Source organism: Leptopilina heterotoma, unplaced genomic scaffold (genome assembly GCF_015476425.1).
Source record: "Leptopilina heterotoma isolate Lh14 unplaced genomic scaffold, ASM1547642v1 Lhet_90, whole genome shotgun sequence".
NCBI lineage: Eukaryota > Metazoa > Arthropoda > Insecta > Hymenoptera > Figitidae > Leptopilina > Leptopilina heterotoma.
In genome coordinates this window covers 1722603-1749594 of record NW_025111194.1, presented here as the reverse complement: position 1 = coordinate 1749594, position 26992 = coordinate 1722603, and the positions used below count along the sequence as shown (strand labels likewise).

At 25.3% G+C, this 26992-nt stretch overlaps 3 protein-coding genes across 7 annotated transcripts in view; 1 reads left to right on the top strand and 2 right to left on the bottom strand.

The window, feature by feature from the left end:
* Positions 1 to 1722: 1722 nt before the first annotated feature.
* On the bottom strand, positions 1723 to 6891 carry LOC122511783 (mucin-5AC-like). The gene is made up of 6 exons (XM_043627263.1): positions 6736 to 6891; positions 6088 to 6635; positions 5698 to 5982; positions 2871 to 3164; positions 2418 to 2714; positions 1723 to 2229 (listed from the first exon to the last, which is right to left on the bottom strand). Exons 1-6 carry the CDS (start codon positions 6753 to 6755, stop codon positions 1940 to 1942), a joined length of 1734 nt encoding a protein of 577 aa, XP_043483198.1. The 5' UTR covers positions 6756 to 6891; the 3' UTR covers positions 1723 to 1939.
* A 713-nt stretch (positions 6892 to 7604) lies between these two features.
* On the bottom strand, positions 7605 to 10507 carry LOC122511806. The gene is made up of 6 exons (XM_043627293.1): positions 10426 to 10507; positions 9896 to 10059; positions 9485 to 9775; positions 8658 to 8951; positions 8271 to 8555; positions 7605 to 8072 (listed from the first exon to the last, which is right to left on the bottom strand). The coding sequence occupies exons 1-5, from the start codon at positions 10443 to 10445 to the stop codon at positions 8527 to 8529; spliced, it is 798 nt and encodes a 265-aa protein (XP_043483228.1). The 5' UTR covers positions 10446 to 10507; the 3' UTR covers positions 7605 to 8072; positions 8271 to 8526.
* Positions 10508 to 19099: 8592 nt separating this feature from the next.
* Positions 19100 to 26992, top strand: part of LOC122511822 (gamma-aminobutyric acid receptor alpha-like) — a 37380-nt gene continuing 29487 nt past the window's right edge. For 2 of the 5 annotated variants that reach the window (XM_043627323.1, XM_043627318.1), the window contains exons 1-2: positions 20900 to 20987; positions 22193 to 22552. The gene's annotated coding sequence lies outside the window, so the exon portion shown is untranslated. Of the gene's footprint in view, positions 19159 to 20899; positions 20988 to 21067; positions 21165 to 21298; positions 21326 to 22192; positions 22553 to 26992 lie in introns of those variants that run through there. The other 3 variants (XM_043627320.1, XM_043627319.1, XM_043627322.1) reach the window with 3 other exon arrangements.

Genomic DNA, 26992 nt, shown 5'->3' with positions numbered 1-26992 from the left:
TAACAAATAATAACAGAATTGTAATAACAAGTTATAATAGTAAATTGTAACTTTTAATAATAGAATTGTAATAACAACTTTAGCAATGGTAATAACTATAAATAATTAACAAATAACATAAACAAATTATAATTATAAATAACAAAAATTGTAGTAACAAATTATAAAATTTATTAACAAAAATGTAATAAAAATAACATCCATGGTAAATTTGTATTTGTACTTCTGACAAGAATGAATTTTTTAATATTATTTAATGATTTCAAAAGTTTTAACGCGTTTATCTTGATAAATAACAAAAAATCTTTACAAAAATTCAATTATTTTTATAAATTAAAAAAAAAATTCTTGCCAAAATTCAATTATTTTCATAAATGAAAATATTTATCACAAGAATTCAATGATTTTCAAAAGTTATAAAATTCTTCGAGGAAATTTAATTATTTAAAAAAAATTTTTAACGAATATCTCGTCAAGAATTCAATTATCTTTATAAATAGCCAAATTTTTTGCCAAAAATTCAATTATTTTCAAAAATTTCAATAAAATTCTCTTTGCAAAATATCAATTATTTTCAAAAGCTTTTCGTAATTGAATGATTTTAAATATTTTCATAAATATTTTTCATAAAATTTATCAAAAAATGTAATTATTGAAAAAAAAAATTTGATAAAATTCTCTACGAAAACAATTATTTTCATAAATAATCAAATTTCATTTAGGAATTCAATTATTTTCATCGAAGAATTTCAAATATTTTTAATACAATTTTAAATAAATTCCTTGAAAAATGCAATTATTCTTAAAAATTTTATTAAATCTTCTCGAAAGAATTCAATTTTTCTTTCAATTTAATTCGTCACAGAAAATCAATTTTTTTCCAAAATTTTTAAGAAATTCTGCAAAAGAATTAAATTATTTTAATCAATATAAGAAAATTTTCCCCATAAAATCAATTATTTTAAGAAATTTTAATAAAATTCTCGTAGAATTCTCATAGAATTTAATTTAATTTTTGTATTAAAAATTGATTTAAAAATGAATTTGGATTAAAATTTCAGATAATAATTGAATATTAAATTCATGCAGTTTAAAAAATAATTGAATTTTTGAATAGATTTCATATCTAAATTCTTGAAAATCTGAATTTTTCGTACTTTTAAATAATAATTCTGTAGAATTAATTTTCTTGAAAATGTTTAATTAAATTTCTTTTAAATTATTTCAAGTTTTTATTTTCTAATATAATCATCTGAAGAATTTTCAATTAATCGAAATTTCGTAAAATTGAATTGTGAACAGATGGATTTGAAAATCCTCAAATATAACTTTTTCAAAAACTTATAAATAATTGATTTAAAGAAGAATTTTAGTTTAAAAAAAAACTAAAAAATGTTAATTGAACTGAAATGTTGAAAATAATTTTGAAGTAGTTGGAGTAATAATATTTTTATAATGTAAAATAATGATTTTGTCACTCGATCATCTTTATGTTTTATAATAATATTCTTACGAGTTGTTCAATTTAAAAAGGTTTGAATTTGAAATTTTTCAACATCTTAATTTCAATTATTTTTCGTAAAAAAAAGCATTTTTGTTTTACATTAGTTTTGGAAAAAAAATAATTTTTTATACTCTAGATGAGGATCTGATAAAGAAAGGAAATGAATTTCAATATGTTTTTACATTAATTTATTATTGTTAACTGTAAATACAATTTTTTTATGGTTTTTATTTATACGTCACAGTAGATATATTATTTGTTTTATTTTATCAGTAGATAAATTATTTTTATCACTAGTGATAATTTTATCACTAGATATATTATTTTTCTTATTTTATCAGTTTCTAAAAGAACTGAGACATTTAATTAAACGAAATCAGGTTTGTAGATTTTTCACAAATTGATTAGTTTTGATTTAGTTAAGAAAAGAATTTTCTACTTAATTCTGACTACATTACTTTGAAGACTGTCGGAGAAGCCTAAGCAATTAAAAGCGGTAACTTGAAATGCATATGAATTTCCCGATTTTAGTTCAGGAACATTGAATTTAACGGAGACTGGTGTATCATAAATGTGATGAAAATATACCAAACTCAAGTCATTTGCGTTAAATGTCGTGATAACATAGCCTGTGATTACATCTAATGGAGAATTTTTCCACGTTAGTTTCGCTGAATTCTCAATAACAGACACTGTAAGTGTTCCTCCTAGATTGTTAGGTTTGCCTAGAAAATAAAGTAGAGGATTAGAAAATGTTTCGCTTTTATCCAGTATGAAATTATCTCCATTTGTCTTTAATAAATAAATTAAGTGTAATTTCAAAATATTTAATACAAAATTTAAATTCATAATTAATTCAATTTCCTTAAGAAGTTGTTGAATAATCTGGAATTCAAAAAAAAATATTTTTTACCTAATGGCCATTTAGTTCTTATTTTTTTATCAGTATGAATCTCATGGCTTTCATCCGTTGTATTTAAGGGATATAACTGAAAACTATATTCCATTCCTGGAGTAAGTCCAACAACTGGAAGTAATGGTGAATATAATATATTATAAAAATCTTCTACTGTAGGATTTTCATCGGCACTTTTGGTGGCCGCTATTACATATCCCGATGCGTCAACATTATCTAATGTTCCCCAATTTAAATAGACAGTTGTATCCTTAATTTTTGATACTTTTAATGAATTAGGATAGGCATTCCCATCTGCAATTATAAATTTTAATTTTAATATTAAAGCAATATCTATCCTTTGGTTGAAATAATTGATAAATAACATTCAATTCTTTAGCTCTAGTTTAATTTCAATGCAGTGAATGGGGAAAATTTACTGATCTATTGTATATTGTTTTTCAGTCTTACTATTTATAGGGTCAGATGTAAACTGTACTGTAGTACTCGAAGAGGTTCCTTGCGTATTGAATGATGTGACTGTTATGTCAAACTCACTGCTTTCTTCAAAGTAGTATATATATTTTGGATAATCTGAAGTGTCAAAAACTTGCGTATCTTGTACTGCACCTGACCCATTTTTAGCAATATGAAGATTATATCCTGTGATGATCTCACTTCCCAGTGGTCTTCTCCATTCGATTATCATGCTTCTTACGTACTTCATTTTTGATACCTTCAGGTCTGTAGGGGGACCAGGTTTACCTGCAAATTACATTGAATATTTTCTAATCTGAAGAATACGTAGCGTAACATAATGTTTTACTAACCCCACTAGGCTCAAAATACTAATAAGAAAGAAAAACAAAGACATTCCGACAAAGATTCGTTTAATATTACTCCAACGTTTCGACATCCACAGATTTCTAGTTTTCTGTTAGGTGTCTATTCAGGGTTGCCACAAGTCAGGGAAATCAGGTAAAAGTCAGGGATTTTTATTAAAGGTACTGGAAAAAATTTAAGTTTTAGAATTGATAAGAAAATTCTGAATTTGTGTGTCTTTTTTGTTTGCCTCACAAACTATGAAATTGACAAGAATTTTAATACAAAACTTTCAATTTTTTCTGTTTCTGACAATAATTTCTTTTTAAATAACTCAATTCTTCAAGAACTATCATAAAATTATTACTTAGAAATTATTTAATGAATAATTTTACTTCAAAATTTTAAAAAATTAATTAGATTTCAAAAGAGTTGCTTTAAAAATCTGCATAAATAGATGAACTTCAAAGGCTTCAAATATGAAATTTTTAAAAATTTCAATTTTTAATGAATTTAAATAGAAATTTTAAGAACAACTGATTACAGAAATTCAATTATTTTAAAAAAAATTTCCTCATTTCAATTATGTTAAATATCTACTATTTTAATAAAATTTTCCAAAAGAATTCAATTATTTAAACGCAATTTTAATAAAAATTTCACAGGAATTCAATTACTTTCCAATTTTTTTATTTTCTTCGCACCAATTCAATTATTTTTAATTTTTCAATGAAGTTTATATCGAAAGAATTCAAATATATTCAAATAGGAAAAAATAGTTCTGAGAAATTTAATTATTTCGCAAAAATTTAAATAAAATTCTTTTAAAAATTCTATTATTTAAAAAAATTTGAATAAAATTCTTCGTAAGAAATCAATTATTTTCATAAATAATAATATTTTTCTGAAAAATTCAATTATTTTAAAAATTTTGATAAAATGCTTTATAAATTTGAAAAATTATAATAAAATCGACTGTAGAATACAATTATTTTCGTAAAATATAATATTCCTTATAGGAATTACAATTTTACTGTCAAAAATGTTTGTTAAAAATCTTCAAAACAATTCAATTATTTTTTTAAAAAATACAAGATTCGAACCAATTCAATTATTAAAGAAATTTTAATTAAATTCTTCCCAAGAATTCAATTTTTTTCAAAAATAAAACTTTTCACAAGAATTCACAAGAATTATTTTTTAAAAAAAAATGTAATAAAATTCTTCGTCAGATTTCAATTATTTTCAATTTTTTAATGAAATTTTGTCGATGAAATTTAATTATTTTCAAAATGTTATAAAAAATTCTGAGAAATTCAATTATTTAAAAAATTTAAATAAAATTCTTCACAAGAAATTAATTATTTTCGTAAATAATAATATTTTTCTCCGGAATTCAATTATTTTCACAATTATAAAATATTCTTCAGAGGAATTCAATTCTTTAAAAATTTTTTTAAATAAAATTCGTTGCAAGAATTAAATTAATTTTATAAATAACAATATTTATAGGAGAGTTTCAATTATTTTTTATGTACAATTTTACATAAACTGTAAATTGCATTTATTCTTTATAATTTTTTTTAAAATTCGCCGAAAGAATTCAATTATTTTTAGAATTTTTTATAAATTTCTTTAAAAAAATTTAATTTTAAGAAATATTCAATTAATACATTATTTATCTTTGCATTTAAATAATTGAATTCTCGAAAAATTTTCTAATAAAAATTGATTAAAAATGAATTTCACTTAAAATTTGAAATTATAATTGAATATTAAAAGCATCATAGCGTGAATTTTTATAAATAAGTGAATTTTGAAAAGGGTTCAAAAATTAAAATTTTTGAAAATTTCATTGACGGGAAACCGGCGACAAGAATCCGTATTCTTTCACTCTTTCTTTCTGCATTTGCAAACGACTATATAGTAATTTTATGTACACAATACTTCTGAGTTTACTACAGTTGTTTGGAACTATTGGACGAAATAGTAAGAAACTTTGCTAATTTGGTGAACATTTGTCGGATATTTTATACAAAAATTAGTAATCTCGGTCTCTCCGTGTAGTACAATGTTAATGTCAAAAAAATTTTGTCAAGAGAATATTCGGGACATTTAAAAATTGATTCTTGTGGAAAGGATTTAACCATGTTTCCTGAAAAGGCAAAAAGATGAGCATTCGTTTGTTCTGGTAATTTATTAGGGTAAGTGTACCAATTGCCGAGGGTGTTCCATTTGTCGATGTTACCATGGTAATAACCAAAAAATATTGTCTAAAATGTCTCATTTGTTTGTTTATATAATATTAATATATTTTTTTCACATTTATAACGCATAAAAAATTTAAATTTATTACTTTTTTTAATTTACAATGTGCTACACTGTTTAAATAAAATTCAAAGTTTGTTTACTCGACAACAGGAACCATCCTCGACAATTGGTACGTTTACCCTAGTTTTATTTATTGTATATTTACCTATTGCAGTTTTGGTTACGATTTGTTTACTTTCAACATTAAAATCGATCCCTGAAGCTGTAACCCGAAATGTGTATCGTTCCCCTGGCTGGAGGTCTTTGACAATATGTTCCGGAAAGTCTTGAAATGATTTCACAATTTCATTTTTTCCATGCCCTGTGATAATGTATTCTACATTACCGTATGACATTCTCGGTTTGCTCCACTTTAATTGGACGGTTGTATCAGTAATATTAGACACAATTAGTGTTTTTTCTATATTAAAATCGATTTTATTGATTTTAACTGCAAATGAAAAAGTTAAATTGAAATTTTTACGGATGTTGTATATCAAATCAAATGCGCAGGAGAATTGGAAGAAAACAGATATCCAGAACAGTTTATACTCACTGACGATATTTTCATATTGAGGCTTTGGAGTTGTTGTTGTTGTTGGTGTAGTTGGTGATGGTGTTGGTGTAGTTGGTGATGGTGTTGGTGTTGTTGGTGATGGTGTTTTTGTTGTAGTTGGTGATGGTGTTGTTGATGTTGTTGGTGTAGTTGGTAATGGTGTTGGTGTAGTTGGTGATGGTGTTGGTGTTGTTGGTGATGGTGTTGTTGTTGTAGTTGGTGATGGTGTTGTTGATGTTGTTGTTGGTGTAGTTGGTGATGGTATTGGTGTTGTTGGTGTAGTTGGTGATGGTGTTATTGATGTTGTTGTTGGTGTTGTTGATGTTGTTGTTGGTAATGGTGTTGATGTTATTGGTGGTGATTGTTGTATTGGTGATGGTGGATGAGCAGAAGAAAGTTGTTGCGAAGATTGTGATTCAACGTTTTCTTTTACAATAAACAATGGATCAACATTATTTTTCGAACCATCTGTAGAAGTTGATGGAGATTTAAAAATTAAAAAGTAAAAGCCTATTCCACTTCCCAGTAAAAGTGGTAATAGAAGCAAACTGCAAAAATTTTAGGAAAATGAATTCTTTTAATATTCCACAAAATACTGCCTCTGATACTATAGTTTATTATTTTTTAAACCTCTTCATCAATACTTACCATAACCAGAGAGGACGCATTTCTATCGTTTAAAAAAAAACCGAAACAATTTATTGTATCAAGTATTTTCACAAACTGTAAAGCCACGTATTTTAAAATTGAAACTGTATTTTTCTCTAAATATTTTTCTATTTCTCAACATTTCTGTGACATTGAATTAAATGAGCAATAGGCCAATAGGAAACAAACATGTACAACAAATTTGATTGGCTAAAGGAATATTTTTTTGCAGTTAAAACAAAAATAATAAATCGGGAAAATTGATAAAAGCAATAGGACTTTTGTCAAAAGTTGTGGAGAAAATAAAAAAAATTTGGTCATATTGTAGTTTTATGATACAAATTTTCTGAAACAATAAAGATTGTGAAATAATCTGACACGCGTGTTTTCGCTCTTTGTTTTATCAAGTGCATGAAAATTTTCACGTATGAGACAAAGAATTATGAAAAATGAAAGAGAAAAAATACATATATAATAAAATACCACTTGTACGAAGAAAATAATCTTTGGAAATTTAAACTACATTCTTCACTAGCAAAACGTAAAATATTTTCTAAATCAAGAATAAAGCAATAAATTAAATAAAAATTACTTTAATAAATACTAAATGTATAAAAAGAATAACTAATAATACATAATTTACTAACTCTTCCTACGTAGCAGGATACGAGAATTCAACATGCAATTATTCAAAAATAAAGAATGCCAAAATTATTGTAGAATTTTCAAGCAAGGAAAAAAATTATATTAAAAGAATCTGGCACTAAAAGTTATGTTTCTTCCTTTATATATTCCTTTAGAATAAGAGAGAAGAGAATCTGATAAAGAAAGGAAATGAATTTTAATTTGTTTACACTTATTTATTTATTGGTAACTCTAAATACAACTTTTTTATGGTTTTTATTTATACGTCACGCTAGATATATATTATTTTTCTTATTTTATCAGTTCATAAAAGAACTGAGACATTTCATTAAACGAAATCAGGTTTGTAGATTTTCCACAAATTGATTAGTTTTGATTTAATTAGTAAAGAAATCTCTACTGAATACTGACTTTGCCACTTTGAAGACTGTCGGAGAAGCCTTTGGAATTAAAAGCGGTAACTTGAAATACGTATGAATATCCTGGGTTTAGTTCAGGAACATTGAATGTAAGAGACAATGAAGCATCATAATCATAAATGTGATGTAAATATACGAATCTCAAGTCAATTGCGTTAAATGTCGTGATAACATAGCCTGTGATTACACCTGATGAAGGTCTTTGCCACATTAGTTGCGCTGATGTGTTAATAACAAACACTTTGAGTGTTCCAGGTAAGTTTTCAGGTTTGTCTAGAAAATAAAGTAAAGAATTAGAAAATATTGCTTTTATCCAGTATGAAATTCTTTTTTATAAATAAATTAAAAGTGCAATCTCAAAGAATTAAATAGAATATTTAAATTCGTATTTAAGCATAATAGAAAATTAAATTATAATTATATATTTATCTTCTTACACAATTTGGAATTCATTTTAAAAAAAATTTCTACCTGATGGATTTAAAGTTTTTATTTCTTTAAGAACAGGAGACTTCTGATAGTCATTTTTGCTATTTGAAGGATATAAGTAAAACTTATATATTTCTCCCGGAGAAAGTCCAACAACTAGATCCGATGGTGAATATAATATATTATAAAATATTTGCTGAACTCCATTTTTATATGATATTATCTTATAATTCGAGGCGACAGCATTTTCTGGTGTTTCCCAATTTAATTGGACGAATGTATCCGCAATTTTTGATGTTTAGACTGAAGTAGGAAAGGCGTTCCAATCTGCAATTATTATCATTTTTAGTTACTTAAAGTAAACATTAAAAATAATATAACGGTTTTTTTAAAATAAAGATTATAATGAATTGTTGATTTTCATCTTACCTTCTATAGGTTTAGATCTAAAATGCTTAGTAGCTATCGAAGAACTCCCTTTGCTATTAAATGATGCGACTCTTATATCAAACTCACTGCTTTCTTCAAAGTAGTATATATATTTTGGATAATCTGAAGTGTCAAAAACTTGCGTATCTTGTACTGGACCTGACCCATTTTTAGCAATATGAAGATTATATCCTGTGATGATCTCACTTCCCAGTGGTCTTCTCCATTCGATTATCATGCTTCTTACGTACTTCATTTTTGATACCTTCAGGTCTAAAGGGGGATCAGGTTTACCTGCAAATTACATTGAATATTTTCTAATCAGAAAAAACATGTAGCTTAACAACATGTTGTGAACCACTAGTATAGATTAATGTTTACTCTCAAAGAGGTTACGCCATTAGTATCAAGAAAATTCTTTAAGCAGAAAGAAATGTATTTCTATTTTCCAAATTAAGAAATAAACTAATAATAAACTAATAATTTATTTAAATAGTTTACGGGTTGAAATCCCATTCGTACAAATTCGCTTGACTACTTAGTCTATTAATTACAGAATTGTCAAGATATTCATTTCTGATTAAAGGCATTTTAAACAGAGTGAGGTGTCGTGAGAATCTTTTCGGTATATGAAAATCAAACAAACTCAAAAGTTCAGCGCAGTTAATTAAGCCATTAATTATTTTAAATAAAAAAAGTTAGTCGGCGAATAGAAAATGTAGAGACATTAACGGAATGTTAAGAACAGCTCTGAGTTCAGAATAAAATCCCCAGTTGGGGACATCTAAATGTTCTAGCAATTTATTAGTTACATTTATTGTATTTACCTCTTGCAGTTTTGGTTACGATCCCTTCACTTTCAAACTTTAAAGTGTCCGATGCATATGTAATATAAAATTTGTATCGTGTCCCTGGCTGGAGGTTTTGGACAATTTGTATAGGAAAATCTTGAAATTGATATGATTTTTCATATCCCTCTTGGTCGTATATATAGAATCTGTATTCTATTTTATCATAATATCTTCTCGGTTTAATCCAGTTTAATTGGACGGTTGTATCAGTAATATTAGACACAATTAGTGCTGTCTCTAAATTAAAATTGATTTTTTTGCTTTGAGCTGCAAATAAAAATGTTCAATTAAAAGTTCCGTGGATGTTGTATATATCCAATCAAAGGTGCAAAAGAATTAAAATAAAACTGAAACCAAGAACAGTGTTTAATGTTTAATTATACTCACCGTAGGTATCTTCATTAGTTTTTTCTGGATTATTTGGATTTATTGATGTTGTTGGTAGTGATGGTGGTGATGGAGACGATTCATTAACATTATTTTCTGACCCATTAAAAATTAGAAAGTAAGAGCCTATTCCACCTCCTAGTAAAAGTGGTAATAGAAGCGAACTGAAAAAAAATTTAAGAAAATTATTCCACAAAATACTGTCTGTAATACTCTTTTTTGGCCAAAGCGTTGTCAAGGAAAAACTAAAAAATTTTAGAAAAAACCTTTTTTACCCCTAACTTCTACATTATTTGTCTTAATAAGCTAAAAATTGGTATACTAGTGTATTTTTACAGGCTGATCACAAAAAAATGTAATTATGAAAATTTTTGAAAGCAAAATTTTTTTTCCTTTCTTTTAAAAAAAATTTTTTTTGTATATATCAAATAATTTTAATACTGCTTGAACGGAACCCGTTATTTCAGAGCGAGTGCAACTCGCACTTGTCAATTTTCATTTATTTTTTAAATGCCTTTATTAATACTGACCATAACCAGAGAAGACGCATTTCTATCGTTTAAAAAAAAACCGAAACAATTTATTGTATCAAGTATTTTCACAAACTGTAAAGCCACGTATTTTAAAATTGAAACATTATTTCAATATTTTTGTGACATTAAATTAAATGAGTAATAGGCGAATAAGAAGCCTACATGTACATCGATTTTATTGGCGAAAAGAATATTTTTTTTCAGTTGTAACAAAAATAATAAATCGGGGAAAATGATAAAAGCAATAAGTTCCTAAAAGTAGATTAAAAAATATATTTGTTAAAAATAATTTTTTTCCACCAAAAATGTATTACTTAAATTTTTTTATTTTTCAAAACTATACACTGGAAATTTAAAAATTAATTTTCTTATAAAAATTGTTTTTCAAAAAATAGAATAATGTAATTTAAAATATTATTTATCTTTTGAAAATTATTTTTCATACAATTATTTTTTTGTTTAAAAATTATTTTTTTCTACAAAAATTTATTGTTTAAAAATTATAAACTTTTTATCAAGTTCATAAAATTTTTTAACGTATTACACAAAGAATTTTGAAAAATACAAGAGAATAAAAATATGTAATAAGAAAATTAAAAATTTTTCAATGTTAAACATTATTAAATGTAAAAATTTTTATTTAAAAAATGCTTTATTTTAATTAATGTAAGAAAAGATATTTAATTTTTTAATTTACTTTTCACTTAAAATAATAAAAAGAATAAGATACTATTAATATTTAAATAATTATTTTCTTAATAGTTCAATAAAATTTGTTTAATATTTTCAAAAATAGTGCATTGTCATTTAGTTTAAAAATTGAAATGTTATATAGTTTTTAATGAAATGAAAACTCTGGGATGTATTTTACTTGGGGAAAGTTAATAAACTTATTCATATAGCGAATATTAATTATAGAACGAGAATTGACAATTCAAGATTTAGCCTTGTGAGTATGGAAAATACGAGGAGCGAGTTGTTGGTGACACGAGTTTCACTGGTAATTTGATTTCTATTCGCGAAACACAATTGGGCATCAGTGCTGTCCCGTATTGCGTGTCAATTTTCAAAATTCAATCCACAATATGTCAGCGATGATATTATGAAATTATATATCCTTTTCTCAATTAACGAAACAATAATTTGAGAGAAAGATTTTTTCCACTCAATTTTATTCTAATTTTATGTTTATGCTCTTTCATTTTATTTCATTTGTAAATAATTTTTTAATTAATTTTTAAAAATTCAATTTTTAAACCAACTTAAAATAAAAAAATTTTTTTTTGTCAATTTCCTATGGATTAGAAAAAAAAATTAAACAATTGTCTAATTAAACTTTCTTCGTTACATTTGCAATCTCAAGTTTCAAGTTGTGTTTTAATTAGTAAGAACAGCACGTGAGGCAAAGTATCTCAAAACGGGATTAAATCGACGATAGGTTCAAAGATGTAACTTTTCCAGCTTTAAACAACGACGTCATTTAACCACTAAAATTCGAATAATCTTGTCACGGCATTATTTGTAGAAAAATAGAAACTTTTTTTTATATAAATGTGTAAAAGTTTTGAAGGCATTAAAAATGTTAATATCAGTGGTAATCAGAGTAATTTTTATTCAAAATTGTTGTTATAATTAATTTAGTTTTAGTCTGCTATACCACAGGAAGAGCCGAGAATGGTTTTGTGGAATTCACACAATGAGTTTTTGTTTTGAATTACAGTGACGCTCCTCGTTTGGTAGCGTTCAGGTATTTAATAATAGTGTACTACGCGCTTAGTTCTTAGAAAAAATATTTTTAAAATGTAGGAGAGGGGGAACAGGAGTATCTTCTTTCCTTCTCGCTCTCACGGCGCGTTCTCTCCCCACTGAGAGCGCACGAATTTCTTCGATTTTGATTGGGCGTCCCCTTCTCCTTGCCTTGGAACATATAAAAGGAGTCCCCATCGTTCAACTCCTCAGTTCATCAGCATCGCTCTCTCTAGAAACATTAGAGAAGTAAACTATTGCAATAAAAGCGCCTCTAGAAAGAATTCAGAATAATTATTGTTTATTAATTATTATATATTATTATTTATTAATTATTTATTTTTCTCAGTTACTAAATTTTTAATTCCCCATTTATACAAAAAAAAGTATTTTTTTTTAAATAATTATTTTTATCTATTTGGAAATTCCCTCTTTCTCTCCTATAAATATAACCAACAAGAAATTGAATCTCGATTCGATTCAATGGACATTAAAGAGAGAACTTATCCGTTTCGTTGGAAAACTCGATCTGTGAAGAGGAGTAATATACGAATTGCTATTTATTGAGAATTTTTCCCAACTTGGGAGGGAAAAAAAAGAAGAAAACGATTGTATGAGAGGGAAAAGAAAAAGAAGAAGAAAAAAAAGAAAGAGGTAAGAACTTGATCACGTGGAGAATTGTCCAAGTACGAGACAGAGCACTTTATATCGGGATTTTCCCCGAAGGAAACGTGCAGCGGTTAGTCCTCGGGAAAAGCAGAACACTATGTCGCTAATGCCGGGCACGTTCGTAGGATCAGAATTTCTCCACTGAGATTGCCCTTTCCACGAAAACCGTCCCCCTTTTCCTTTAACCACCGTACTGACTGGACCTTCTCGCAAATTTACATGACAACTAGAGAGAGAGAGAGAGAGGGAGCAACCCCATACACTCGGGAATTAGACTCCAGGAAATTGCCTACCAATTTCCAATTCAGTTATTTCCCTCTCCTTTTCTTTTTGTTTTACTTGTTTCGTTAAAAAAATTTTTTAATTATAAAAATTTATTTAATAAAGTAAAAGTTTATTTAATAAAGTAAAAATTTATTTATTTAAATAAAAATTCATTAATTTACATAAATAAAAATAGACAGCAGTATTTATTAATAAATGTAAAAAGTAAAATTTAAATTTAAATTAAAAATAGTTGACAAAACTATTGTAAAAAAATTATTCCGGGGTAAATTGAATTTGTTTTTTTCTGAATTCACTTAGTGTCAATTAAGGTCAGGGATAAAGATAATAAAAAAATATTTATTTTAATAAAAAAAACGAACCTCAGTTTAAAGTATATATATAAACAAATCAATGTGACATTTATAAAAGTGAAAAGCTTTCACATCCATCTTTTTATTAAAGGGTCATTATAATATCAGGCATTTTTTTTTAATCGACAAGTCAAATCGATCTTCCAAAGTTTATTTTACCAAAAATTTCCAACAACATTGTTTTTAACTTTTTTAAAAAAAAGTATTTGATTGTTGATTGATTTGCCCCCCTCTTTTCTCTTTATAAGCTCTTATATATTTCACTCTGAAATGTCCATATAAAAAAAAAATTTTTTTCCAAAAAAAAAATACTGGCACATGGTCCTGACTACACAAATCAATTCGAATGTATATAAGTTCTTGAAGCACTCGACTGAACTGAGATAATCCATTGACTCAATTCAGACCGTTTCCATATATATCCTATCTCAACAGTCACGCTGCTCCAACCCCTTTCAAATTTCATCGTTATATTATAAAAATAAACAACAATAATTTTATTTTTCTTCCTTTAGAATAAACAACATATACATGGGGAAAGGAAAATGTTTTCCTTTTCTAAATTTTAATAAATCTGGAAAAAATTATTTCGAAAGAGAAATCTTTTTCTTAAATTAAACATTCATTTCGAACAAAAAAAAATTTTTATTTAAAACGAACCTGGCGTTAAAAGTTACTTTGTTCATTTAGAATAAACAAAACATTCATGGAATAGAAATTTTTTTTCTACATCTGGAATAAAATATTTCGAAACAGAAATAGTAGTCTTTTTCTTAGTAAACTTTCATTTCGATAAAAAAAAATTTATTTAAAATGAACCTGGCGCTAAAAATTACTTTTTTTATTTGGAATAAACAATAAAATTTATATGGGGAATAGAAATTATTTTATTTTTTAAATTTTTCTAATTTTCTTTCCTAAAGAAAAAAATTATTTCGAAACAAGAATAGTAATTTTTTTCGAGTAAAACTTAATTTATTCTAAATTATTAATGTAAAGAGATTTCATCTTTTAAAGGTTTTCTTATTTAAGAAGAATTATTTTTAGACTATTTTTAATTATTCAAATTTTTCTATTTTTAATAAAGGAAATTTTGTATAAAAAAGAATTTCTTTCCTCTCAAAATTAAAGCAAAAAAAAAAATTGTATGTATATAAGAAAAGATAAAAAAAAACGAGATTGGAAACAAATCGAAGAGGAAATTACAAACTGTCGATTCTCTCTTTATAAGAAAAAAGTTTGACATTTCATTCCAATTTTCATTGATCTTTAAAAAATATCAAAAAGTTTTGTTCACTAAGGATTTTTTCTTTTTTCCATTAAAAAAATTCAGATTAGATTTTATAAAGCGATTAACCTTTTAAAAAGTGAACAGATTTATTTATTATAAAAGAATACTGAACTTTATTTATTTTTTGTGATAACTTTTTTTCGATTTGAAGATATTTATTTTTAAAAATTGGAAAAAGATTATTCTTTTGTTTGACAGCTGGAAAAATATGTGATTTACTATTTAGAAAGTATGATTTAACTTTGACCAATATGTGTCTAGAGTCCCATGCGAATTGAACTTAGACATGCACCTCAATTTCGACGAAATGAGATGGTAATGTAAGCAGGAAACAAGGACAAAGTGGTGACTTTGGCTATTGGAATCATTTTGTATATCTAATATCCCTAACCTGTTGTTTATCTCGATTTACAATAGGAGAAATTTTCTCCCCTAACCCCTTTGGTTAAAGATAAACTCAGATTTCTTTTGTATTTCAATTTCAAATTCATAAATTTATCTGCAGAAAAATTTAAATGAAGATTATAATTTTAAAAACTAGATTTTTATATTTAAAAATCTATTTATGTATAAAATTGTAAAATTATTTGTATTTAAAATTCGTTTCCTTTATTTTAGTCTGTTTATTACAATTGGTGGCAGCGGTGGGATTATTAGTAAAAGTTTAATTGACCCTGACCCTGAGTTGTAATATTATTAAATAGTTAGAGATGGAAGGATGATTGGGATTTATTGTTTATTGAATATATCGTATTAAAAAAATTACTATTATATTTTTCCCGCAGTAGTACTTGAGGGCAAATTGAACTAAATCTTGAAATCGTGGATATGCATATTCAAATTTAATGGAATATCAGATTCGTTATAAATACACTTAGATGGTTGCAAACACTTGATTTTGAATTGGAATGCCTCGTTAAGGGGGTATCCTCTGATTGAGGAAAAGCGAGCACAGAAGGCCCCTCGATATCTACCCCAAACTCACTGACCTAATTCAAATTTAGATCGACATTCGCAGATGCGTTCATGTCTCCTCTCTTGTCTCTAATATCTCTTCCACCTCTCGTCTTCGAAATCTATCTTGAAAATTAGAAATCTTATTATTTAACACTACATTCGTTCACCATTTCCGATTATCGGAAATCGTCCCATTACTTTTCAAAAATTTTAAATACCTATGTAACCACTTGTACCAAGATAATAATCTTTAGAAGATTGAAGATGTAATTGTACATCCACAAACCTATTGCGCCAGGTTTTTTTTATATAATCACTTTTTCCTAACAAAAATTTAATTAAATTTAGAATAGGATCTAAATAATATTATTTCGAGTGACTGTGGAGTTAAATTTTGTTGACCCATATAAATTATTAATAATGCGGAAGCGTAAATGAGAATTTCCTCTCGTGCTAAACATCTTAATCATTTCGCAATTGTTGGAGGGAATACATAGTTATAATCACAACACATGTGACACACATGGAAAGGACTGTAATTTGAAATGTTACTCTCATGAGGATGATTCAATCTATTCAGTGATTTGCATGACTTTATATAATTCCCCCTTTCATTTTAAACAATGGGAATAGTTTCCTTCAAGTCAAAAAGCCTTTAAGTTATAATGTCACCAACCATTATGTTTGACTGTCTTCATCTTCTCATGTTTATGCAAACCATATGCGACGAAAGCATTCCTTTCTTTTAATATAAATTATTTAACTTCTCTTGTGATGATAATGATAAAAACTATATAAGAAATCATGAAAACAAATAATAGTAATAAATTTTGTTTTACATTGTAAAAATAAGTTTACCGAAAATCCGCGGATACAGAAACAAATTTGCGAGCATATATTTGTAATCAACTGTACTGTAATGGTGTATAAAAGACACAAACACGTATATAAAATGTTAGCCATCGCGTACATTATCCATCATCTCTTGTTGCAAAAAGAAAAATCATCGTTTTTTTGATCTTTGTCACACGACACGATATTTCTCAGACCACTAAAAAATGTAAATCACTGTCCTCGATGCTGCTTCACTTCTCTTGCTCTTGTCCGTGTCGCAACCTCCTCCTCCTCCTCCCCCACCCTTTGCTTCAACACTCTAATGCACTTTTAATTAAATCGTTAAATCCATACCCCTAGAGGGAAAATCTTTTATCGGACGCGACCCAACAATTCTTCAGCACTTTCAAAGAGACCTAGTAATTAAAGCGTTGCTTAGCAATAAGTGAAGGTGTCACCATATAGACAACACGCCTCTTTTTTAACTAAATTAATTTTTTTTAATTTTTATCTCTTTTTTGTACTCTTTTTTTGGGTCCAGCTTTGTTGAACTAGAATATGAAAAAAAATTTCGAAATAAAATGTGTCCTCCGTTAATTAATAGAGTAACGATATTTAAATAATGTAATCTAATAATTGTAACAATAATAATTATAAAAATAATATAATCTAATAATTATAAAAATAATACAATCTAATAATAATCAAAACAATATAATCTAATAATTATAACAATAATAATTATTATGTATTAAAATAATTGGTCATTTGTTTCGAAAATTAAATGCGAAATTACTTTTTACTCAGTGTCGGGTGGTAAATTTAACGACTGCTGTTGTCCCTCTTTACTCATTCACGACAATGAAATAAGAAAATTTATCTTTCTTTTGAACACATTTATAAAAAATTATTTTAATATAAAAAATATTATTATTAATTTCATATAATAAAAAAAACATTTAACTTTTCATTAATTCTATTAAAATAAAATTAGATAATTTCTATGTTTTATTTATTATAAAGTAAATAATTTTTTTTGCATTTATTAAAAGCTAGATAATTTCTATTTCATACTTTGTAAATTAATAATATTAAAATAATCGAATTAAATTATTGTCCTTAATTTAAATGTAGATAAAAAATAAATTATTTATTAAATTGAAAATAATTGGAAAAAATAATTTATGTTTCCGTCAGTTTAGTGAAAATCACAATTTAAAAATTTACATAGTAGATCATCTATATTTCAAACATTAATAAAAAATTGATAAGGCTAATAATCGATATTAATTAACATTAATTGTAGAGAGAACCAATGAAATAAAAAAATTAGATTCTAAAATGCTTCATAATTTATGCTTCATTAAATACTTCTTTCATCTTAAAAAATAGTTCTAATCAATAGTTATCCAGCAACTAATAGTCAATCACCTGTTAATAATCGATCAAGAATAATGAGCAATCAACCAGAAATGAATTATTAATCGCAATTATTAATCAGCCGATAGTAATTTAATTTATAGTTAATGATCAATTAATTTTTAAAAAATAATTTATTTCAAAAATAAATGTTTCAGTTCTTGTAATTCTAACAATTAAAAATCTATGCTGAGTGTAAACAATTATTATTTTCTTGCAAAAATGGAAAATAAAATTTTTAACTCTCAGAATAATTGTAATTAAATCTATAGCGCCAGGTTTGTTTTAAATAAATTTTTTCTTTTATTGCAAATGCCAAAAAATTTTCTGTTCTTGCAAAAATGGGAAATAAAATTTCTAACTCTCAGAATAATTGTAATTAAATCTATAGCGTCAAGGTTTGTTTTAAATACATTTTTTCCTTTATTGCAAATGCCAAAAATTTTTCTGTTCTTGCAAAAATGGAAAATGAAATTTTTAACTTTCAGAATAATTGTAATTAAATCTATAGCGCCAGGTTTGTTTTAAATAAATTTTTTCCTTCATTGCAAATGCCAAAAATTTTTCTGTTTTTGCAAAAATGAAAAATAAAATTTTTCACTCTCAAAATAATTGTTATTAAATCTATAGCGCCAGGTTTGTTTTAAATAAAAAAATTCCCTTATTTACAAATGCCAAAAATTTAGTTCTCAATATTTTTAGCTTGATTTTATGTTGCAATCTCTGTGAAAATAAAATAATTACAATTTTTAGTAGAAATAATTGAATTTTTTCACTATTTTACAATTCATGGTTATAAGAAACAAACAATATTGAAAATGATTATTGAGATTTGAGCTTCACTAGGCAAAGAAAAAGGAGAAGAAAAAATGAAAAAGAAATGTAAGTGAGAATAAGCGTCACTCAATGAGTACGAAAAGGAAGTGGGAGGAAGGGAAGAAGGTGAGGGGGGAGACGCTTCTGAATATCGCTGATAGAGCTGGATTCAAGCATGTACTTCATACCGAATTTCTGCGAGTAACCTCTGTCCTCTTTCGCCTTCCTTTTTTTCACTTCCCTCTCGATCGTCAAAGTCATTTTAATGCGCGACAAAAAAGAAAGAAACCCTGGCATATCTCTCATCTCGTGTCTTTTGATTCTTTTGCTTTTGAAGCCGCCAGTTTAATGTGTAATTTTGTAAGTTAATTTTCTTTTATATATTTGAAAACTAATGCATAATCATTGTAAATATATATTTATATTTTTTCATTACGTATTTTTTTCCATTTTGTCATAGAATATTTTCCTCTCATAGAATGGTCAAGTTTGGTTGGTTTGTTTGTGTCTGATTGGTCGATATTTAACTTGGAGGAAGGGGAACGTAAGCGCCGGAGTGGGGGCAATGGGAGTGAGAGAGAAAGACCGGAGTTTCCTTCTCGCACTCACGGTCCCCCCACTCTGACGCTGGACTCCAATTCTCAGAAGTAACACTACAAGCTAGTAACAAACCGGCAGTGTAAACGCGCTCAGTGTTTTAATATTTTTTTTAATTTTTGTTTAAAGTACATATCTTTGATAACAAAACATATATTGGTAACACATTTATTTTCATAATAAATTTTTATTTAACTTTTATATTTTTTTTAATTGTGCAGTGCAAACAAGAAAGAGTGAGTTTTTTTTAAAAATTATTTTATTTTTCTATGGCAAACATATTTTAGTCAAAAATTCTAAAAAGAATTAGTTATTAACTTTCTCTTATATCGTTTTCATTAATATAATATAATTTTCTTTAACAAAAGGATAAAATTCGAAATGTGAATTTGAGGAGAAAAATGAATATAATGCTTCCTCGACTTTAAAAAAGTTTTTTGAAAAGATCCATTGTTGACACTGCATTAGATGCTTGAATCTTTAGCTCCCTGGAGTTTCCCCTCAATAATGGGATTATCGATATTAGAGAGCCGAATTGGGTTATTAAAATCCCACACATAAACTCCAAATCAAAGCTCAAGGAATTGAAAGGAACATCATTTGGGCGTGGGATTTATGGTGAATTGCTTACAAATTTCATTGTTTTATTGTAATAATTTTAACAAAATTAATTTTTTATTTTATTTAAAAAAAATTTTTTTTTAACTTCTTTATTTTTAATTGCAACATTAGTTTTTTTTAAAAAGTAGTAAAAAGAGGAATTACAGTAAAAATTCTTTTTCTAAAAATAAATTACAATTGCACATAAGGTGTATCGGGAGAATAAAAAAAATTCTCTTCATTTGTAATGCCAAATGCATTCGCTAAAAACATTTCGAGCAGAAAAATACTTTTTACACTTCTTTTCTTTAACTGATATTTATATATATTTGAATCTTGCGGATGAAAAGAGATTTCTTCGGAAAGTTCTTTTTTCAAACAAGTAGTGTTTCGCAAAAGTTGTAATATTTATTTTCCCAGTGAGATTTTTCACTTTTCCTAAAATTCAAAATTATTTAAAGTTGGAAGGAAAATAAAAAAAAAAATTTATTTAAAAATAACCTGGCGCTAAATGTTTATTACAATCATTTCGAGCATTAAAAATTTAATTTTTTATTTTGAGAAAGAAACAAAAAAAAATTATTTAAAACAAACCTGGCGCAAATGTAAAGTTTAATAAACACTTTCTAAAAATATGTTTTTATTAAAAAAAAAATTAACGACATTAAAAATAAAGACAAGTAAAAATAATTTTTGCAGACGAAAACTGAAATGTAAAAATATATCACATTGAAAAATCGATAAATTAAATATATATCTGAAAAGTAAAAAAAAAGAAAAGTTTTAAATCGAAGGAAAATGATATATGGGAGGGTGTTTGAAAATAGAGGAGGGGGTGAGGTAGGGGTTGTTTGGGAGCAAGGGGGTAGCAGCAGCAGCTATCACTCGTCAGCTGTCCTCGTAGAAATCTACCACCAGTGCGCGTCGTGGCATCGCCACGTGCTTTTCGTGGTGACATTGGTACCCACGCGACACTTTAGTGCAAAAATTTCGTAAAAAAAAGAAATTTTTTTTTTAAATATAAATTCATAATTTCAATGAAAAAATAAAATTAATTTTTACGAAGGAAAAATGAATATTTTTTTTCAAATTACACTCTTTTTTATTATTTTTTTTGTTTAATCTCTTATCTTCGGCAGAAGATTATTATAGAATAAATTCAGAATCAGGTTTTCAAAAATTGAGTAACATAATAAATGTTAAAAAAAAATTTTTTATTAAAAAAATGGTATGGAGAAAAAATTAGTTTTGTTTTTAATTTTTTTAATCTCTTCCTCTTTCGCAGAAGATTATTATAAAATAAATTTAGAATCAGGTTGTTAGAAATTTGGTAAATAAATGACAAAAAAATGTTATTAAAAAAATTGTATGGAGAAAAAATTATTTTTGATTTTAATTTGTTAATTTGATTTTGCGGAATTTTGGAACTTAGAAATTTATCCACATTTTTTAATTTCGAGAACAATTTTATTTTAATAGAACCTTTCTGTTGTACAAAATTATTGTTATATATTTTATTTTTTTTATTTACTTAATTTTTCATTTTTCTGCTTTATTAATTTTTTTCATAGTTAATTATTTACACTTGTCATTTTGTCTCATGTTCTTAAATAATTTGGTTTGGAATTTTTTTATTCAATAGTTAACTAAATAGAAATTTAAATTCAAACTCCTAACTTCTATTTAGTAATTTTTTTTCGTTTTTATTTTTTTATCCACCGTGATTTATTGATTTTAATTTTTTTTATTACCGAAACAAAAATTAATTATAATTTTTAGAACAATTTTATTTAGAAATATGAATATTTTAAGTCTAAAAATTTTCTTACTCTGTTTAAAATGTAATAAATAGTTTAAATATTAAAAAAATATAATTGGCAGAAAGTAAAAAACAATTTCAGTGTTTATTTGCAAAAAAAATTTTTTTGCCATTCCATTCACTTATTACGCTCAAAATAATAAACAAAAATTATAAATAAAACTGATAATTAAAAATTAAATATAGAAAAAATATTCTAAATAAAAATATATAAAAAAATTATATTAAAAAATTAAAAAATATTTTAGAATATTTTATGAATAAGAAAATCAAAGTGTTGTATATTAAAAAAATAAAATTCGTAAAAAAGTGACCTGTGATTTAAAAAAAAATATATTTCGCACCACAGAACTAAAGTGATATTTATATTGTTTTTAGAAAAAAAGAGACAAAAATAGTGCAAAGTGACAAAAGTTTTTTTCCTTTTAAATATAACGACTTCTACCGCAAACAATAAGAATGATGTTCCTTTATATAAAATATGACAAAAGTGAACAAGCGGAAATGTGATTCCGTTTACTTCTTCCACAAATGTCTGACAATTTAATGAAAATATTTTTTCCGCTTGTCACAAAAATATATTATTTGGAAAAAAATATGTATTCCTGACCTCGAAATTAAAAACCAAAAATAAGAAAATATTTTCAAATTTTTAATATAAATAAATAATTAAAAAACAAAATGAAAGTGAAAATTTTCGGAACTCCAAATCTAGACACAGGACATTATCTACAAAACGTAAGAAATAATTTTATGAATTAATTTATTAAAAAAAAAAAATATTTTTAATTTAGAACTCTAAATTTCAAAAAGAAATAATTTTAGTTTAGAATTTTCTATTTCAAAAAAATAATTATTTATATTTTAATAATAATATAAAATAATAAATTATGTATAAAATTACAAATATTAAAATATTATTTTAATATTTTATTAAAATAGTATTTTAATAAAAAATTGGTTAATGCATAAGAAAATATTTACAATGATATTAATCGTTTCTAGTAACTGCGATAGAAGACGGAGTTGAAAATTATTAAATTTTAATTTAATACACATAACATTTTGGTTGAAATTTAAAAAATATTTTTGACAAAAGAATTCTGAGAAATTTCATCTTTTTTATAAACGTACATAACAAAAAAGTACGTATCCAAAACTTCCTTTTACTCTCGGCTTTCCTTTTTAATAAGCTCTTCATCTCATACTCTCGTATAACGCAGATTTATAATCCTCCGGACATAATCATTTACCATAAATTTTCTTTCTTAATTCAATCATATATAGATTTTATTTTCTAAAAGGAAAACTAAGTGGAGGGAATTATTTTTTACTACATTTTTAATAGCAAAGTAAATAAATATCTATATATTTATTTAAATGTAAATAAATATAAATATTAAAATTAAAAAAAAATATTTGTAACTTAATAAAAGAAATAAATTAATTAACGTTTCTATACTTTTTTTTCCTGTAGAATTGTCAACAGGAAAAAAATTGGAAAGACAAATGGAAAATAATTTTAAAAAAAAGAAAAGTAAAGTAAGTCAAGAGATTTATAAATTTATAATATTGATAATACATTTCTGAGATACAAAAAAAAAAATTACTCGCGAATATTCAGCGATCGCTAAATAGCAACAAACTTTTATTATGAAAGTTGTATTTAGTGAGGAAACTTACCCCCCATCCCTTCCTCTCACTCTATTGAAAAAAAATTCAAAGGGAAGGTCGCCCAACTGTAAAGTTAAAAGTAATAAGCTTCGTTCTGCAAGAAACGTACATATATATATATATATTTAAAATAGAAAAAAAATTTACTAATTTATGTAATTTTTTTTGTACCGCCTTTCATATATTTTTACTCAACTTGGAAACATTCGCAAATTTTTTTTTTAAATTGAAAAATTAATTTAACATATAAAAACTTAATTCTTAATTTGGAAACTAATTTGGAAATAATAATAGAAATATTAATTCAAATTCTGTTGAATTTGAATTAATATTTCTATTATTATTTTTATGGACAATTAATTAAATTTATTCTGCTGATTAATTTAATTTTAATAAAAAGTTGAACATGTGAATTGAAAAAAAAATAATTTAAGAAATAATATTGAGTGTTTAAATGAAGTGGGCGTGTCTGGACGCTGCTATTCTATTGGCCGCTCTTCAAGGTCATCCGAAGTTGATTGGCTGTCCTCGCTTGACCTTGAAGAGTAGCCAATAGAAGGTGAGGGAGAAGGGAGAGGGCGGGTCCCTTGATAGCGTCTCTATTCAAGTCTTAGTTTTAAAATGACCGCTGACCAACTCTAAGCTCTTAAAATAAATTTTTAATTTATTAAAACGTAAAGAAATGCTCTCATAAAACACGTAACGAAATTGTAATTAAAAAGAAAAAATATCTAATTAATACTATTATTTAAATATTAAAAAAAAGTTTATATAAAACAAACCTGGCGCTAATATAATGTTTAATAAACATTTCCTAAAAAAAATAATATATTTCTATTATCTTTATATTCTATATCTATTTATTTCTTTCTAAATTAAAAATCTAGAAAAGTGGAAATAATTCTTGCAGACGAAAACTAAAATGTAGAAATATATTAAAATATCGATAAATTTTTATATTAAAATTTTTTTTTAAAAAGTATTTTTATATTAAAAAAAAATTTACGTATTTTAATGAATTACGAATTTTTTTTCTTTGCATACAATTGAGAGAAAGCGTTTTGCAAAATCATGTCTATTACTTATATCTGACACCTCAACATAAACTGACATTTTCCGGCAAATAAACTTTGAAGAGAGCGCAGAAGGCGAATGGCAAGATTTACAAGCAGGCAGTCGAGTTTGAATTTCTCTTATGCTTTTGAAATCAACACGAAAGCTGCTTGGCTGCCGCGCACTTTAACGAACATTTGCCACCATTTTCTTCTTTGTTTGGGAACGATGAAGAAAGATGAGTACTATATAGAGTGAGGTGGGAGGGAAGTTAGAAGAGTATGGGGGGGCGAAGAAAGAGAGAGAGAGAATGAGGCGCAAAATTAAACTCAGTAAATAGGATTAATTATCTTGACAAGATTCCATCACTGAGACCATTTCTTGTCCTGAATATTTCCTTTAAAATCCGATTTATCACATTTCACTTTAAAAGTACTTTACTCGAAAGTTAGAAGTATATACAAGAAAATTACATTCAATATTATTAACTTAAATTGATAAAGAAAAATAAATTGAATAAAAAATACAAACAAACAAAAAATGAGGAAGAGAAAAAAAGGGGAAAAAAATATTTTTCTTTACTAAAATCATAATTTGACATTGATCGATATTCAACGATATGAATATTTTACTAATATACGAAAAATGTCAGTCATATTTGGAAACAAAATTTTTTATTTTTTCGAAGGAATATATTTTAAAGACATTTTTAAGTAAAATTAAATTTTAATGAGACATTTTGACGATAAAAGCGTTTTTCTTTTTTGCGTTTTATTTCCATTCTTTTAAATATTAATAAATTTTTGTAAAAATTCCCAAATTCGACAATTTAAAAAGAAATTCAAATTAAAAATTTTTTTTGCTAAATTTCCAGAAATATCTTAGAATTTTTTATAGAGAATCTCAAAAGAATCACAATTTTTAAAATCTTTTTACGATTTTGAGCGTGCAAACAAATTTTTTTGTATGTTATCTTTGATATTCGTTAAGAGTGTAACAAAAAAAGTTGCAAAAAAATATAAATTTTTGAATTATTTTTTCGATTTTGAGCGTGAAAATACAATTTTTTATATTTTATCTTTCATATTCGTTGTTCATGTAAAATAAATAAATAGAAACTATAGTTTTTTTTATAATTTCACTCAAAAAGATTGCAATTTTTATGTAAAATCTCCAAAAAATTAAAATTTTTGAAGTATTTCACGATTTTGAATGTAAAAATAAAGCTTTTATAATTTTTTCTTTCTAGATATAGCATTCAAGTACTAAAAGAAATAAAATTTACAAATTTTCTTTGTAATTACTTTGCTAAAATCTTATATTTCTTGAAAAAATCGCAAAAAAATCATAAATTTCCAAACCTTTTTACGATTTTGAACGGAAAAACAAAATTTTTCATATTTTTTTCTTCGATATTCGTAAGTAATGCAACAAAATAAATTGAAACTACAATTTTGTTAGGAATTATTTTAAAATTTTGCAAATTTTTTTGTAAAATCGCAAAAAAATTCAAATTTTTGAAGTTTATTACGATTTTAAGTGGGAAAATAAATTTGTATAATTGTTTCTTTCTACATATGTTATAACAGTACCAAAATATATAAAATCCACAAGATTTCTTTGTAACTACTTTATAAAAAACTTAAATTTTTCGTAAAATTAGCAAAAAAAAATCATAAATTTCAAAACATTTTTACGATTATGAGCGGAAAAACAAAATTTTTCATATTTTTTTATTGATATTCGTTATTAATGTAACAAAATAAATTAAAACTACAATTTTGTTAAGAACTTTAATAAGAAATTGCATATTTCTTTGCAAAATCGCAAAAAAAATTAATATTTTTTTTTTTTTTTTTTTACGATTTTGAGTGTGAAAATAAATTTTTTATAATTGTTTCTTTCTAGATATGTCAGTAATGTACCAAAATAAATAAAATCAACAAGTTTTCTTTGTACCTACTTTATTAAAATCTTAATTTTTTTTGCAAAATTTGCCAAAAAATTAAAATTTTTAAACCATTTTTACGATTTTAATGAAGAAAATAAAATTTTTAATATTTTTTCTTTAATATTCGTTATCGAAGTAACAAAATACTTCAAAACTATTAATTTTGTTTGTAACTTTATCCTTAAAATTGTATATTTATTGGGAAAATTGCAAAAAAATCACATATTTCTAAATTTTTTTACGATTTTGAGCGTAAAAAAGAAACCTTTCTATATTTTATTCTTTGATATTCGTTATCAATATGATAAAATAAATAGAAACTAAAATTTTATTTTTTACGTTCTTTAAAAAAATTAACCCTCACAGCACCGGGATATTCAGGATATCCTAGAGACGTCCTGGGGATATCGATTTGTTTTCGGAAGTTTGGATATCCCTGGATTATCCTCTGGATATCCATGGACGTCCCTAGGATATCCCAGAGATATCCAAACTTCCGA